The 16,239-nt window shown below is 32.2% G+C and overlaps 1 protein-coding gene across 3 annotated transcripts; it reads right to left on the bottom strand.

The window, feature by feature from the left end:
* Nucleotides 1-1,760: 1,760 nt before the first annotated feature.
* Nucleotides 1,761-4,424, bottom strand: LOC149532182 (WAT1-related protein At5g07050-like). Of its 3 annotated transcripts, none has more exons than XM_089809379.1 (7): nucleotides 4,124-4,424; nucleotides 3,885-3,947; nucleotides 3,675-3,791; nucleotides 3,020-3,254; nucleotides 2,771-2,929; nucleotides 2,503-2,654; nucleotides 1,761-2,171 (listed from the first exon to the last, which is right to left on the bottom strand). In XM_089809379.1, exons 1-7 carry the CDS (start codon nucleotides 4,294-4,296, stop codon nucleotides 2,000-2,002), a joined length of 1,071 nt encoding a protein of 356 aa, XP_089665505.1. In that variant the 5' UTR covers nucleotides 4,297-4,424; the 3' UTR covers nucleotides 1,761-1,999. The 3 variants fall into 3 exon arrangements, with proteins under 3 accessions (XP_089665505.1, XP_089665506.1, XP_089665507.1); XM_089809380.1 differs by having other exon boundaries at nucleotides 2,503-2,618; nucleotides 4,124-4,395; XM_089809381.1 differs by having other exon boundaries at nucleotides 3,885-3,943; nucleotides 4,124-4,142.
* Nucleotides 4,425-16,239: the final 11,815 nt, after the last annotated feature.

Genomic DNA, 16,239 nt, shown 5'->3' with positions numbered 1-16,239 from the left:
TCCCAAGAAGACTCAAAGGTTGATTCTCCCAACTTTTATTAGCATTGTTCCCACCTAATTATTAATGATAGCAGATTAGTTTTTTCTTATGAAATATTTTCATGTTTTATATTTGACATATAATATATGTAGATCATTTTGTACACATGATTGGCATCATGTAAATGATGTGTACAATTTTAATTGCTTTAACAAATAACAAGCATGAGGATTGCATTTTCCTTTAGAATGCAACCCAAAAAACTTGAATGAGTCAAATAAGCTTGAGACATATTTTTAAATAAATATACATAAAAAATCACATATTTTTCCTGTGCCAACAATGACAAAATTAGATAACAAGATATTATAGAACTTTGTCTTAGCTATCAATCCATCGATTTTTTAAGTCAGGATAATATTTTATTCATCTCTGATTTCTTTTTTAAGGGTGTCTACTTTTTGTAAAAGTAACATTTTGTCAAAACTAATATTTTGGGCATATGTTTTGGCTCACTCATCAAATGTTAAAATAGGTTTCTTTTAGAAACTAGGTTCCTTCTACATAATTTATTTATTATTTTTAATTAGTTTTCAATGCTTTCTTGGGTGAGTATGCTCAAATTTTATGTTTTGGAAAAGGTAAAATTTGAGGGGGTGCACTCTGGATGCTATGTCATGATTTCTCACAAAAATAGGACCACTTTTTGTGCTTTATCTTTTTTAGGGTCTTAATCTCCACCATTTTAAAGTATATCAATAGAATATAAACTAGATTAAAAGAATAACTCCTGTTCTTTTAGTGTCTCCAAATTTTTAGTCTAATTATCTTCAATTTCTAGTCAAAATGTGGAGTTTAATGATTTTAGAAAAAAATAGCATCACCCTCTTTTTTATCATACATCTTTGTGCACCTACCCGAAAATAGAAAAATTACGAATAGACAAACTACCAAATATTTCTTATAGAAAAAACACTCCATACTATATACATCTCTGAGCTAAGCTTTAAAAGAAAAAATAATGCTCTTAACAACACACAAAGAGTATGTTTATATAATATATCTACATCAAAATAATCACATAATCAATGAATAAGAGCTACTAGTAATAATAAAAGATACCCTTATATCCAATATATTTAACAAATTACTAATGGAATCTAATAAAGCAAAGTAAAAGAGTCTGTGTCATATTTATTCTTATTCATCACCTTTATTTTCTAACATCTAATACATAAAATAAACTTATTGGCTTTCAAATTTATATTACTAAAATATGTAAATCTTTTTTTAAAATTAATGTCCATATAAATAATGGCTATGTCTATTATATACTTCTCAAATGGAAAGATCTTAGGAAATGCAATGAAATGATAGAACAAGGAAATAGGAGAAAATACTTTAACCTATGAAGATTTAATATCGATAACATGATAGACCAACTTGTACATGGAATAGTACAAAAGAAACAAACTTAAAATAATTAAGAGGAATGTGTCATTTAGAAGAGACCTCCTAACACATTTTAAAGGGAGATGCCTCCAATCATTTTCAATAAGAACTTTAATTAACTTAATGATAATAAACAATCTACGTCTCTCATATATACTATATTTATAATTTAGATACCTTCCAAACTAACTTCAATAATTACATACAATATCTAAAATAAAGTTACCTATATATGATTATAATAGCTATGTATCCCTTTAAAATTTAGACTCTTACACCCAATGAACAGTTTATAATAAAATATATTTTTTCAAAATTATAAAAATGATTTCAATAACTTTCTATCTTATATTTAATTTAAATAATATTAAAACTTACATTATGTATATAATCCACAGTGCCACAAAATTTTAGGGGAAAAAGTGCACCAAGTTGTAGAGTACTATCAGAATGCTTTCACTTTAAAATTTTGTAATATGACCTTTATTTTTGTAGCATCATCTAATACTCAACTGAGACATCATGCCCATCTGATGGTGTGGTAGCTCAGGCCAAATCTGCATTAATTTATATGCTCCGTGCATTTCCCTTGCTACTGCGTGGATCTTTGGTGCACTTCGAGTGGGATAGCTTCTTGTCGATTTTCATGGGTAGTAGCTCACCGTCATCCTTCATATCCCTTCTCTTCCCCCAGAGCACCGTATAAAGACCTATTACAACCAATATTCCTCCTCCTAGACTGCAAGCAATATCATGAATTTGTAAATTAATTTTGTTCTAATAATTAGATTAACTTCTTTTTGTTTTAATGATTTATTGACATAGATATATTGGATTCAATTATATATATGCCTTTACATTAATATGTTGGATTGCATTTTAAATTAAAATCTAAAAAATCATATGTATAAACAGTTATAATGGATTCTAAAAATCTGATAAAATTATAGTTCTTTTAAACAAGATCCATCTAGTAATCCAGTTATAAATCGTCCTCTTAAACGGATCAAAACTTAAAACAACCTATCTGAACTAAAATATTATATAATAATTTGGCTCCATAAATTCACCTGCCCAAATGAAGTTGTTCATCTAGAACAGCAGGTGACAAAATGGCAACTATAACCAACGCTACAGGAGAGAACATTGCTGCAAAAACCGGCCCTTTCTTGCCGATGCACCACATCTGCAGGCAGTATGAAAGTACTGAAATCACTATTCCCTGCATAAACAAGACTCCAAATAGACGACTATCAGCATGATTAAGCGGTAAGATTAGTGTAAACAGCTCTTAATAAGGAATATATAAAATTATAAAGATGTGCATATAATTCATACAGCATAGAAAACAGTCAATAGGTTGAGGTTCCATCCCAAGGCCCAGGCACAAAGCTTTCGTTCAAAAACTAAGGCTGCCACGCCCGATTGTAATGTAGCAGCAAAACACATCAACGTTATCAGGGAAATTTGAGCTGGATAAAACTTTATAACTTTAGCCTGCAAAATCAGGTATAATATATAAATGACATATTCAAGGAATTGTTATTCTCTATCGTAACATTCATGAGGTAGGGTTAAGATGAAAACCTGGAGAATAAACCATGCGCACCATGCAAAATAGCTGGTCATCAGTAGAATGGAACCTTTTATCCAATCTTCATGAATATTATTTGGATGGTTCTTTCTATGAATGAGAGAAGACCAGAGCTTGGGTATAACAGAGCCCTTGTACACAGTCATAACTAAGGCTCCAATAGTGCAGATCAACGTACCCAAAACCTTTGCTTGCCCTGCCCGAGTTTTAATCCTCACTTTCTCCATTCTGAACCCATGTCAGGAAAAATAAAAATGCTCAATCAACAGTGATTTTTCTTCGATTTGGCTGTTCACCATAGAAAGTCTGAGAGTTACAGAAATTTAAAAGCAAATCCAAAGATATTTAAGCTTATGTAAATTATATTAACGAGCATTAGAAGTTTATGGATTGAATGTAATTACACTCCATGGTTGTACAGTGATTATCTTTTTGATCAATGTTTGGATCATATTTTATGATCTGAACGTATTGTTTTTTCAAATGAATGCTTCTTTCTAATTCATTAACTTGATGATAGATTATAAAATATGAATATAATTTGATATTGAAACTTTTCCATATATTTATTATACCTTAATAAAATCAGAATCCTGGGAAATGATGCTAGGCCTATAAAAGCTCCTCATGTTTCCTCTCAAATTATACCTGAACAAAACAGCCATGACAAAGGTCATTGCAGGAATAGCATTCCCCAAAGCAGATCCAAATGTTGGAGATGTATATTTAAGTCCTGCCAAGTAGAGGTTTTGTTGGATAGTTGTCCTGCGAATCATGAAACCATATTATTCAGATCATTATATTCTGGCAGCAAATGCACTATAACCAGAAAGCATGAAATGATAAATTATAACGTACCCACATAGAGCAAGCAAGAAAATCATGGAGGAGCTGTAAATGGTGAGGGATGGCCGAGTCTTCCTTCATAACAAAATCAAAGGATCACACTGGGCATTAGTTATGAATGGATTCAAATAGGAAATAAACAGAGTTATAAGTCTTCTGAAAGAAAACAATAAATGCTTATAATTGCAAACTCATTTAAAAATAAATAAATCTACAGCTAAAATATAATTGCAAACTCATTTAAAATTTACCTTTCAAAGACATGTGCAAGAGGACTCAGAAGCATAGTAGCAATGACATGCCTGTAAAACACGAGAACAAAAGCACTCAATCCGTTAGTTAGGGCAGCCTTGCAGATTATGACGAGACCAGCATACGCAGCCTGCACAATGAGCATGAATACATAGGGCTTATATTTCTCCATAACTAGGAAAACGCAAGTTATCAGACTGTAATAGTTTCTTATATCTATAATATAAGCTCATCTTAACAATAGAGGCGGCTTTCCACTGTACCAAGTGCCTGTCATCTTTGTACTAAAAGCCAAACACTAAGGAAAAGTATAAATAGTGTGATTTACTTTATAGCATAAATAGATTCTTTGGCACTCCACTAAAAAGTTCCCTATTCGTCGGTCTATCTTAATAGAGAATGTATTCTAATTATTTCAGTTGGTAATTCCCCAAACGGTGCCCACAGAATTCTCACCACTATTCTCACCACTATATGTACTAAAAGATAATGGAAAAGTAAATGAAATGCTTATTGTATTTGTCGTAGGTAAACATGTTAATTTAATTTGTATAATAAAATTGATTATGAAAATGTTTTTTTTTATATATAATGTATTAAAACATTCAAAATTTGAAAGAATTAAATTTTTTAAGTAATTAGTAATTAATTATAGTTTTATAATAATAAAGTATAACTTAAAAAATATTCTTAGATTCAATGTATATAACTATTATGTAATAAGGCTTAAATAAGTACTTATTTTTATCTTTATTTGTCTACTTTTCAAAAGTATCATTAAATTCAATATTTTTTCTTTTATTTTTAAATTACAATTTTCCTTTTCAATATTATTTCTAAGAAGTATAATTTAAGAAGAGATCCTCATTTTAATAGAAAGCTAAAACATAAGTGACAAAAATAACTATCTATAGTCTAGAGAAGTGAACTTACCTTTATGTATTCTTAGACAATTGTTTAATTTCAAATGATCAAAATCATTTTCTAAGATTTACTATCTATTGAAATTTCACAAGTTTTATATACCATTTATTAATTATACTTTTCATAGGTCTAATTTAAAAATAATTCCAAACATGTGTCAAAAGTTACTACATTACGTGGAACAATTTGGTAACTTATAATTTCATTTGATAATGCAAAAGTTTATATATAGATAGGCTTATAGTGGGGTTGTATTTATTGATTTACCTAAACATTGAAATTTTAAAAACATCATGTAACCTATTTATACCAACATGACTATCAAAATAAATTATAAATATATAAAATTAATAAAACCAAAAAGACCTCAATCTTTTATATTTCTTCTCTATTATCTTATATTACAATTTCTATGTTAAAGTTTCATCTAGAATAGTATGAAAATTATTGATCAAATTATAATAAATATTATCGTTATTACTAAACAAATTGGTTCTCTTATCAATTATTAAAATTAAGTTATTATTCTAATACAACTAATTAAATTTATGACAAATACAAGCCACTATGTGGCACTTGTGATTCATAGAGATGGTTATCCTACTTAAAAGAAAAATTGTACAAGCATATAAAAGTGTATAAGAAAATTTCTATTATATAGTTCTATATTAATTAATTTTATAAAATCAATATCTCTTTATTGATATATATGATAAGGTTTCTTAGCTTTAAATTAATGATGAGAAATGATAAGTTAGACTAAATAATCATATTTTAAAAATTATTAATTTTGATTTGATGACTATTTTAATATATAAATTTGTAGGAAAATGATAAATAATGAAGATGAACATTGTAGGTTTGATCTTGACTATCATGATTCTAGTATATGACATGAAATCAATTCATATCACACAAGATTAAATAGAAGAATATGCATGTAAAGAACTACTCAACTTAACATTTGTAGTGTCTAAGAATGTCATGTAAAGGTTTCAAGCTTGATAATTTGCTAGTTTACTATACATTTCAAATCAGTTTGCTTGGATATATGAACTTGGATGAGAAATAATGAAGGTGAGATAGAGACATGGGTATTACCTAAAATATTATATAGTGAACCTAGTCCTTGTTTCTATTTAAAACATGCACTATATATAATGATTCTCTCTTTTATATAATATGTGATCTCAAATTAATATTTCAAATTTTGAAGCAATTCTCATGTGTGTACTTGTACCAATTTACCCTTAAGCTACTAAAAAATGATAACTAGTTTAAAATTTTAATTGTAAGCAGAATAGATATATGAAGAAAATTTGGATGAGGTTGTAACAATGATGATTAAATGATGAAAGAACAAAAAATATTGTAAATAGTTGAGAAAATGGATATGGACATGAATCTATTAGAATTTAGAAATGGTGGATTCTCACAAGCTCAATAATCAACATCATGCAAAATAACCTACCATGTACAAGAGAAATTTTTTAAACAAGAAAGTGCTTTGAAAGCACAAAGAAAAATAATATTTTTTCATAATGTTGAATTACAAAGAGATCCATTACTTTTAAAGAAATAAATAGTGCTAAAAGTAGAAAAGAATCTGCAATCTAAATAAGGAAAAACTAAGATGGATATATATAATAAAAGAATTATTAAGTACAAAATAGAGCTTACAAAATTAAAGTTGAGTAAAAAAAATATTTTTTTTGACTTAATTAATTAATCAATATGTATCCTCTAAGAGAAACATTGGAGTAAAAGGAATGATGTTCCTCTTGAACCCATCATTGACACCATTGGCTCTCCCACTTACTCTTTAACTTCCTTTCTAACTAAGTCAATTTTGCCTCTAGTTGGTAACTATGATTCTTTCATCAATGATTCTACCAATTTTATTGACTTCATCAATGATACTAAATTGGATAACTTGGGGACATTTTCATAAGCTTTGATTTTATTTCTCTTTTCACCAAGGTTCTAAATCCTAACTCCATTGAGATTGTCTATGACATCTCCTCTTTAGTAGAGGTGTGCTCAAGATCTACCTTTTTCTCTTTCCAAGGTGTCATCTATGAACATGCAGATGGTATGGTAGTGGACCTCCCACTCTCCTTTGTTATTTCCAATATTTATATGGAGCACTTTGAAGTCATGGATTTGTGTTCCTTCCCCATCAAGCCAAAATAGTGGAAGCATTATGTCAATGACACTAATGTGTGTTGGCCTCATGTCCTTGACATGTTGAAGGAGTTCCATGCCCACCTCAATAGCGTGTCTCATTCCATCACCTTTACTAAGGAACTTGAAGTTGATGGTTGCATTTCATTTAAATTGATGTCTTACTCCTTAGGAAACCTAATGGCTCCCTTGGTCATCAGGTGTTTTGCAAAGCCACCCATATTGACCTTTATCTTCTTCTTCACATCATCACCTAGGCCAAAAAGTTGGGTCTTGAAAACTCTAGCTTTGAGATCCCTTCATATTTGTGATGATGAAAATGTCAACCAAAGTTGGCCCATCTTTGTCACATCTTCAAGCTTATTGGGTATTCCAACAAGAAAATACTTAGAGCATTCAAGCAAGCTAGGTCTTTATTTTCTATGCCTAGACTTGGCCCTTCTCAATCATGTCCTCACAAGATTTCTTTCCTCCCTTTTTTCGAAGGACTCTCTCACAAAATATCTTGGATTCTCCTTAAAAAATGTGTTTAGTGTGCCTTTAAGCCCTTATCCACAATTAGAATTTTTTTACCACCTCTTAACGACTCCAAAGATGCTTTTATCTACATTGGATGGCTACAAGCTTCCTTTTTCATTTAGTTCATTCTATATTGGTGAAACAAGAAATTTTTTTGTCACAAGAATTAAGGAACATAATGTCGAACAAAAAGCATGAATGGGTTCTTAAATCTTCTTTTCTTGAGTACTCTTCTTTCGCCAAACATCACATTTTCTTGGAAAACACCCAAATCCTAGTCAAAGAGGATAATTTCTTTAAAAGGAAAATGAAAGAGGCTATTGTGATCTTCAATGATCCCTCCTACTTTAATCAAGATCAAGGGTGGGATCTCTTCATTTCTTGGCACCCTCTTTTATCCTCCCTCAAGGATTGCCATCTCTTGCCTCCCCAACCCACTCTAATCCCTGATGCAGGAGCATCTTGGGTTTTATCGGTGGCTAGTTTGGTGTTCATGAGAGGAGGCTCAATAGTTTCTTTGAAGGGTTCCTGGATTGATACTCGGTTGAAGAAGAGATGCTTGGTAGAGGTAGTTACTTAGTCATCTCTTGGTAATTCTTGGTTGAGAACTCGGTGGATGAACAAACTTGGCAATCATGGAGGTGCTTGGGTTTTGAAGGATCTTGACATAGCTTGGAGCACTTGATAGTCGAAGGCACTCAATGATGCTTTTCAGAACTCAACACACAGTGGGAGCTTGACGAAGCTTGGCTTCAGTATTGCCTAAGTTGCTCGGTCAATGAAGGGACTTAGTCTATGAAGGTGGAACTCAACATATACTAGGGATCTCGGTTGGTTTGGTTGTAGTGTTGCCCAAGTTGGCTAGGTCAACAATGGAGCTCAATTATGCTTAGTGGAATGTTTTTTCTTGGTGGTGCTTTTGAGACTTGGTTTGGTCTTGGCTTCTATGTTTCTTGAGTTGTCTGTGAGCTGACTTTTGGCATGTAATTTGTGTATAGGTATTTAATTTGTGTTGTAGCCAACTTGTGGCTTGTATGGGAATTTAATGCAAGGGTTTATTTTTGAACTTTTATTGGGCTACGTTGACTTGTGGCTTAGTTGGATATAAGTAGGGGTGTTTTGTTGAGTATTTAGGCATTTATTCATTCATGGAAGTAGATCATGAGTGATTCATTGAGGGGAATGGATCTTGAGTTCAACATGGAGTAGCTGAAGGGAAATTTTTCCTTAAGTTTTTGGACAGAGTGTCGAATGTGAGGAAGTTTACAGTAGGATTGTGGTGGAGTTGTGAATTTTGAGAAGGGATAGTAGCTGAGGCTTAGGAAACAAGAAGATTTCTTGGTGGACTTGTGAGCACAAGTTAAGATCTTCCTTGGAGGTTTCTACTAGAGTGTGGATTTGGACTAGCTAGGGTTTATGGTTGGATCTTGAGAGATCTTGCAAAACTATTTTGTAATTTCTATTGGCCATAACCCAAAAGGCCTTATAACTGGGTACATTGCATGTCAACAATTATATTTTATGAATATAGAGTTTCATTTGGTATCATATTATATATCATGTATTCTATTTTCCACTCCATGGTTATTTTTAGGGATTTAGATTACCTCTAGTAGGGGTACCCTCATATTCTCGCTATGTTAGATGGTATTAGAGTACAATTGTTCCTAAGTGTGTAGACCAAGAGCTCAAGTTGAGGTAATTTGTACTAGGACCTTGGGTTGGAGAAGTTGATCTACAAAGATATTGATCTAGTGGTGGATTGTTCTTTTTGGAGTCCTAGATCTCTTTGTTGTGAGGTGGCAGATCATGGTTTTGACTTGCAATTGTAGAGGACTTTTAGATGGATTGATGGATGCGAAGATGGAAGGTTGATCTTGTTGAGGCATGATCGTAGAGGGTTTATGTGACATTTATTATAGATCCATGTTGTTGAACTTGTGATTTATTTTTGGTTATTTGTGCGAGGTGGTAGGTAGAGATCTAACTTGCAAACAATTCTTATCACATGGAGCATGGGAAGAATTTGTTACAAAGGGTTTTTGAAGATCTTGGAAGATGTCTCTAAGAATATTAGACCCTAGGATGATTTTGAATCTCCATGATGTGGCATAGAAGAGGCTTTCTAAGATGTTTTCTTGGTTTGAAGCTAGTTTGGTTGATAAAGCCAAGGAGGTGTCTTCTCGGTTTAAAGCTAGTTTAGCTAATCAAGTTAAGGATGGGAAAATGAGGGAATTTCATAGATTTTTGTGGAGTTGGAGTCTACCAATCCGAAAGAGATTTTTCTAGCTAGTTAGATGACTTGTTCAAGAGAGAAGACGGGATAGAAAGGTCAAGGTGGAAGAGGTTGGTTTTATTGATTAGTTTATGGAGTCTGATGTAGAACCTGCAGAGAAACTTGAGGCTATTGATGAGGATATTCTTGGCCTTGTTGATGTTAGGATAGAGATTTTCTTCCATGCTTAGTTGGTTGAGTTTGACATGGAAATTACAGAGCACTTCATTGTGAATAATCAAGTTGTTGTTGGTGATGAGTTACATGTTGCAAAGAATCTTGTTGAAAGCAATGAGATCACTGGTATTGGGAGTTTGGCATGTATTGTGGAGGTCTACATATTGTCTCTAATGTGGAGTTTGTTGTTGCTGATGTGAATGAGGTTTTTTTAATGAAGCATTCTATTCAGTTTGTTCCTGGGATTGAGCATGTTGATTAGATGGTTGAGATTATGGTATTTGATAGATGGATGCAGTTGTGGATGATGTGTATGTTGATTTTCTATCCCTATTAGAGTGGAAGGATTTGGTGAAGATGAAGATGGTTGTTGATCTTTCTTTGGAAATCAAAGTGTGGGACACACTTTTCTATTTACCTGGGGAGTCTGATGTAGGATCATATTGGGTTTTCTCAGTGGCTACTTTGGAGTTCATGTGAGGAGGCATAGTAGTTTCTTTGGAGGGTTCTTGGATTGATGCTTGGTTGAAGAAGAGATGCTTGGTAGAGGTGGTTACTCGGTCATCTCTTGGAAGTTCTTGGTTAAGAACTTGGTGGATGAATGAAATTGGCGATCCTAGAGGTGCTCAATTTTCAAAGGAGCTTAGCATAGCTTGGGGAACTCAGTTGTCAAAGGAATTTGAAAATGCTTGCAGGAACTCGACACACAGTAGGAGCTCAATGAATGTTGGTTGTAGTGTTTCTTGAGTTGATTAGTTAGTGAAGAGACTTGGTCTATGAAGGTGGAAGTTTGCATATACTGGGGAGCTCAACTGGTTTGGTTGCAGTGTTTCCCAAGTTGGCTCAGTCAATGAGGGAGCTTGGTTAGTTTGGTTGTAGTGTTACTAGAGTTAGCTTAGTCAAAGATGGAGCTCGGTTATGCTTGGTAGAATGTTGTTGCTCAATGTTGGTTTTGACACTCAGTTTCCTCTTGGCTTCTATGTTGCATGAGCTGTCCATGAGTTAACTTTTGGCCGCATTTAATTTGTTTATAGGTATTTAATTTGTGTTGCAACTAACTTGTGGCTTGAATGGGCATTTAATGTAAGCATTTATTTTAATATGTATTAGGCTAAGCCAACTTGCAACTTAGTTGGGTATAAATAGGGGTATTTTGTGGAGTCTTTAGGAATTCAATCATTCATGGGAGTAGATCATGAGTGATTTATTAAGGCGAGTGGATCCTAAGTTGAGAATGGAGTAGCTGAAGGGCAAGTTTTCTTGAGTCTATGAAAAGAGCACTGAATGTGAGGTAGTTTAGAATAGGATTGTGGTGGAGTTGTGAATTTTGAGAAGGAATAGGAGCTGAGGCTTGGGAAAAAATGATATTTCTTGGTGTGCTTGCAATCAAAAGTTGAGATCTTCCTTGGAAGTTTATACCAGAGTGTGGATCTGGACTAGCTAGGGTTTGCGGTTAGATCTTGAGAGATCTTGTAGAATTTTTTTGTAATTACTATTTTCCATAACCCATAAGGCCTTATAGTCAGACACATTGCATGTAAACACTTATATTTTATGAATACTTAGTTGCATTTGGTGTCAGATTGTATATCTTGTATTGTGTTTTTTGTCGCATGGTTAATTGCAAGGATCTAGATTACCTCTAGTAGGGGTACCCTCACATTCTTGCTACATCAATGCACTGCCCAATTTTTCCCTCTCCTTGCTCCTCGGTCTTTCCTCTTCCCCACCCCCATTTCCTATCCTTCCCCTTCTCTCCTTCTCCTCTTTTCTCTTTGTTGTTTTCCTTTCTCCCTTGGTTTCACTTCGATCTTTCCTTATACTTTTATTTTATCCTCTCCTTATTTGACCCCCTATTTTCATCTCATCACCCCTTCCCTTGACCTTCTTCCTCTAGTTTGGGTGGTGGTTGTCTCACTAGCTACCTCACTCCTGACCCTTGTCCCTCTTTGATTGTGTGCTTGTTATTTTGAGAAGTGTCTTTATTTTTAGATATTTTTAGTTTTTTTTTTTCTCTTTTAGCCTTGTAGGTCTACTTTCTACCTTTATTATTATTACTTGACTAATTTTCTTACTTCTTCTATTTCACACACACACACACACACACACACACACACGTGTGTGTGTGTGTGGTATGTATTCATTTTAGTTATATATATATATATATATATATATATGTATGTATGTATGTATGTATGTATGTATGTATGTATGTATGTATGTATGTATGTATGTATGTATGTATGTATGTATGTACACACACACACGCACGCACGCACGCATGCACGCGCGCGCGCACACACACACACACAAGTTTGGTTAATTTTAATTTTAATTTAGCTATTTTTGTTTATTTTGGTTGTCTATTTTGCTTTTGATCTTTGTTCTTACATTGTATTCTCCTTCCAAGGCTGGTCCCTCTTATGTTTTTCTTACATTTCTTTGTTTTCTTGGTGTCTTTCACTTGCTTATTTATGTGTTTTTATTACTATTATTATTAGTATTTCTATTATTCTTCCTTTTTGTAGATTAGTATTATTTAGTTTTGTGTTATTGTTGATCTCCCTCTCTTTTTTAGTTTGGTTTCACCCACTCACCTCCTTTCATATTTATCTTCTTGCTTCTTTTCTTTTTAGTTGATGGTTTTATTTACTTCGTTTTTAACTCCTTTAATGAGCATTTATTATTTTGTTTACCTTTTTAGTTAAATGGTTGAGCTTAATTTTTCAGTGCTCTTATTTCTATTTAGTGGTCTTTCCTTTCTTCTTTATTTTTTGGATTTTACCTTTTTGTCTTTTTAATTTTGATCATTTTTTCACTTTTTCTCTTGAGTTTTCTTCTTCTTTAGTTCTCTTTCTCTCTTGTTTTGGTCTTGATTTGTGTGCCCCCATTGTGACCCACCTTCTCTCCTCTTTTTATAGTCATGTGGTTTGTAATATTATTGTATTTGGAATTCCTACACTCTCTCATCTTGATGATGGATCATGGAATGTTGATGGTTAATATTTTACACAGCCTAGAAACACAACTACATAATTTATGAATTGTGGACACATCATATCTTCAATTATTTAATATAGCTTATGTAGATGTTACTAATTGATACTGTTGAGATAGAAATTTAGTCCAAAGGAGAAATAAAATCTTGTTGATTTTTTAGAGTTCCTTTTAATGGTTTGAATTAGTGCAACTTTAAGAATTATAGAGAACTTGAATATTAAAAATAATTTCACTAACTTAAATTAATTATAAGATAAGTTATTGAAATAAAAATAGACTATTTCCTTGTTCTAGTTGGACAAAATATAGTTATCTTGATGAAAACTTAAAGATCATCAAACCCTTCTAACAAAGCATGCTCATACCATCAATCACTAGTGAAAGAACTTTAATACAAACCCTAGTTCAATTTCTTTTAGCATCAATCTTGAAAGATCAATCAAATAAAAAATAAAATGCTTGTGAATTTTAATGATCAAGGATTGTATTAGATTTCAATCTATCAATAGAAATGTAATCCATGAGGAAAATCTATTAAATATGAATAAGAGATTATTCTACAAAAATTCTTAGAAAGAACCTATGTATTTTTATTTAACTTCAAAAAGAGTAAAATAGAGTCATGGCTCGGTATCAACTCAAAATTCACATAGATTATTTGATTACCTATTATGCCCAGATTTCTATACCAAATATATCCTTTTATAATTAAAAACTTAGTGATATATTCTAATATATTTTTAGGGTCCTAGTACCTCTTCTTATTGAACGTGAAGAGGCATAACAAAAACTTTAGACTCTTATAAAAATTGTTTAACCTAATTTTTTTGATAAAGCATAATATTGGCATATTAAAATAAAAATATGTTCATAATGGTAGGAGGCCACATAACATATCCAACATATCATTAAGGTAGGCATGGTCTCAAGGTTCCTCTCCTCTTTCCACCACTATCAATTTAAAAATGGCATTTTTCTTCTCTACTTTGAACTCACGACAATCACTTACATAACTGACATATTTTCTTCTAAGATCCCATGCGGAGACATAAATATTTATAATGATATCAAATTAATCCTCTTCCTCAGGGGAAAGACCAAGTTATGCTACTGACTTGGGCTCTTGACCCGTTGGATGCTTCTTAAACTAGAAAACTCATCTTCATGCATATAATCCCAAATTTTGCAATCTTGAATATTTTATCAAAGAATGTGTGTCAAAAATTTTCTTGAAAAATCAAATTGCATTAAGGTCTTGATAAAATAGTGGCATTTAATGACTAATCAGTTCAAAAAAATTGTCGACCATATTCCACACATGTTTGGCTTGCATATGTATAATATTTATGTCAATTCGAAATAAAATTTGTAAAATTCACTTTGTAATTTTTGAGATATTCTAACAATGATCATTTTTCCTTTTTGTGTTCTTATCTAGCTACCTTCCCTAAAACAACAATAGTCATAAATACAATGTAAAACCCTTTTTTTCCCATTTTGAGGCACATTAAAATATCTCCTATTATTGGGCAAAAAAATTTCATTTCATAATACACCCTTCACATGATCCCTAAAATCCCATTTCACATCATTACTTATGATTCTCATGAGAAATCTTGACTTCAAAAATCCCATGTGAAACCCCTCCCAAAATAATGAATATTCACATTTTTAGCTATATCCTGTCCATACCTTGTGATCTCACAAATTTTTGCCATTTTGCACTGTCCTCCAAAATTTTTTTATTGGCATTATTTTGTAATCCTTATATACATATCCTTCTAAAATAATGAGAATGAGGCTTTAATATCAATTTTGATCATAAAATTGAGGGTTCCACTAGTGGCTCTTTCTAGGGATGCATATTAGTTCCTAATATGATGAGAATCAAGCTATTTCTAGTAAAATACATGGAAAATTAAAAAGGATATCTAATGATACAAAATGGAAAAAACCACTTGAACTTAGGAGAAAAAGGTCTTAAGAAATTGTGCATGCACATGGAATTATCAAATACTTCCATCTATTTCCTGTAAGAAATATGATTTTCCCCTTCCATTGTTAATCTTAGATTGGTTTTGACAAGGTAGTGACAAAGCACTTAGTCATTATTTAGCAGAGTTACAGTGCAAGCTAAAAAATTAGTGTGAGCCAAGTGATCAAAGCATGTATATGATAAATTGCTAGACAATACATGACGAGAAATATATCTAGTTAGTGCCAAGCACCAATATGTGCTGAGAAAATAGTATGTGTCAAGTCAATCATGAGCCAAGTAGACTATACATATCAAGTGATTCAGGAGCCGAGTAAATAGTGAGTGTTGACCCATTTAGAAGCCAAATTATAGTGTTAAGAACATAGTGCATGTTGAGCATTAGAGTCTTTGGATGCTGAGTAAACAATTTTGGACATAGTTGTTTGTAATGGCACAAACTACTATGCAAACCATTTTTGGGTTGACTTAATGATTGTTTTACGATTCTAAGAGATAAGTATGGAGGTATATTACAAATCCTTATGTAGTAAATGCAAGAAATCATATTAAGGGATATTTTAAGTGGAAATATGGATCAACCACAACTGTTGATTCCTACTTAACCCTATTCCACCTTTTCTTATTTAACTAGACAAATCCTAAATAATTTGAGAAAGCGAAAAGGAGATGAATGCTAAGTGTAGAGAGAGCATTCAAGGTGGCTATGGAGGTTGTAACAATGTCATGAATTATAGAATCAGTTAGAGACAACAGAGGAAAGTAAATATAGGATAGAGGAGATATTTCTGATTAGAAGGATCAAGGAATTATCAACAAATAGAAGATCTAAAATCTAGCAATAGTGTGCTAAGTGAAGGATCATAGTGCTAAATCATTTTAATAGGTGATACAAAGAAAATCTCCTAATAGAGTAGTCTTAAAAAATTTTTGTAAATCTCTTAATTGAGTGCTTTCTTTATTGTAAGTCTAAGTCTTCTAACTAGGCACACTTTTAATAGGGTGTTGAAATCCTTTAGCAAGGTGAGACCTAACAGTCT

The sequence above is a fragment of the Cupressus sempervirens genome, chromosome 11 (assembly GCF_028749045.1).
Source record: "Cupressus sempervirens isolate cs-2001-9-10 chromosome 11, ASM2874904v1, whole genome shotgun sequence".
Classification (NCBI taxonomy): domain Eukaryota; kingdom Viridiplantae; phylum Streptophyta; class Pinopsida; order Cupressales; family Cupressaceae; genus Cupressus; species Cupressus sempervirens.
Note: the sequence above shows the minus strand (reverse complement) of the source record. Positions and strands in the feature narration are given on the sequence as shown.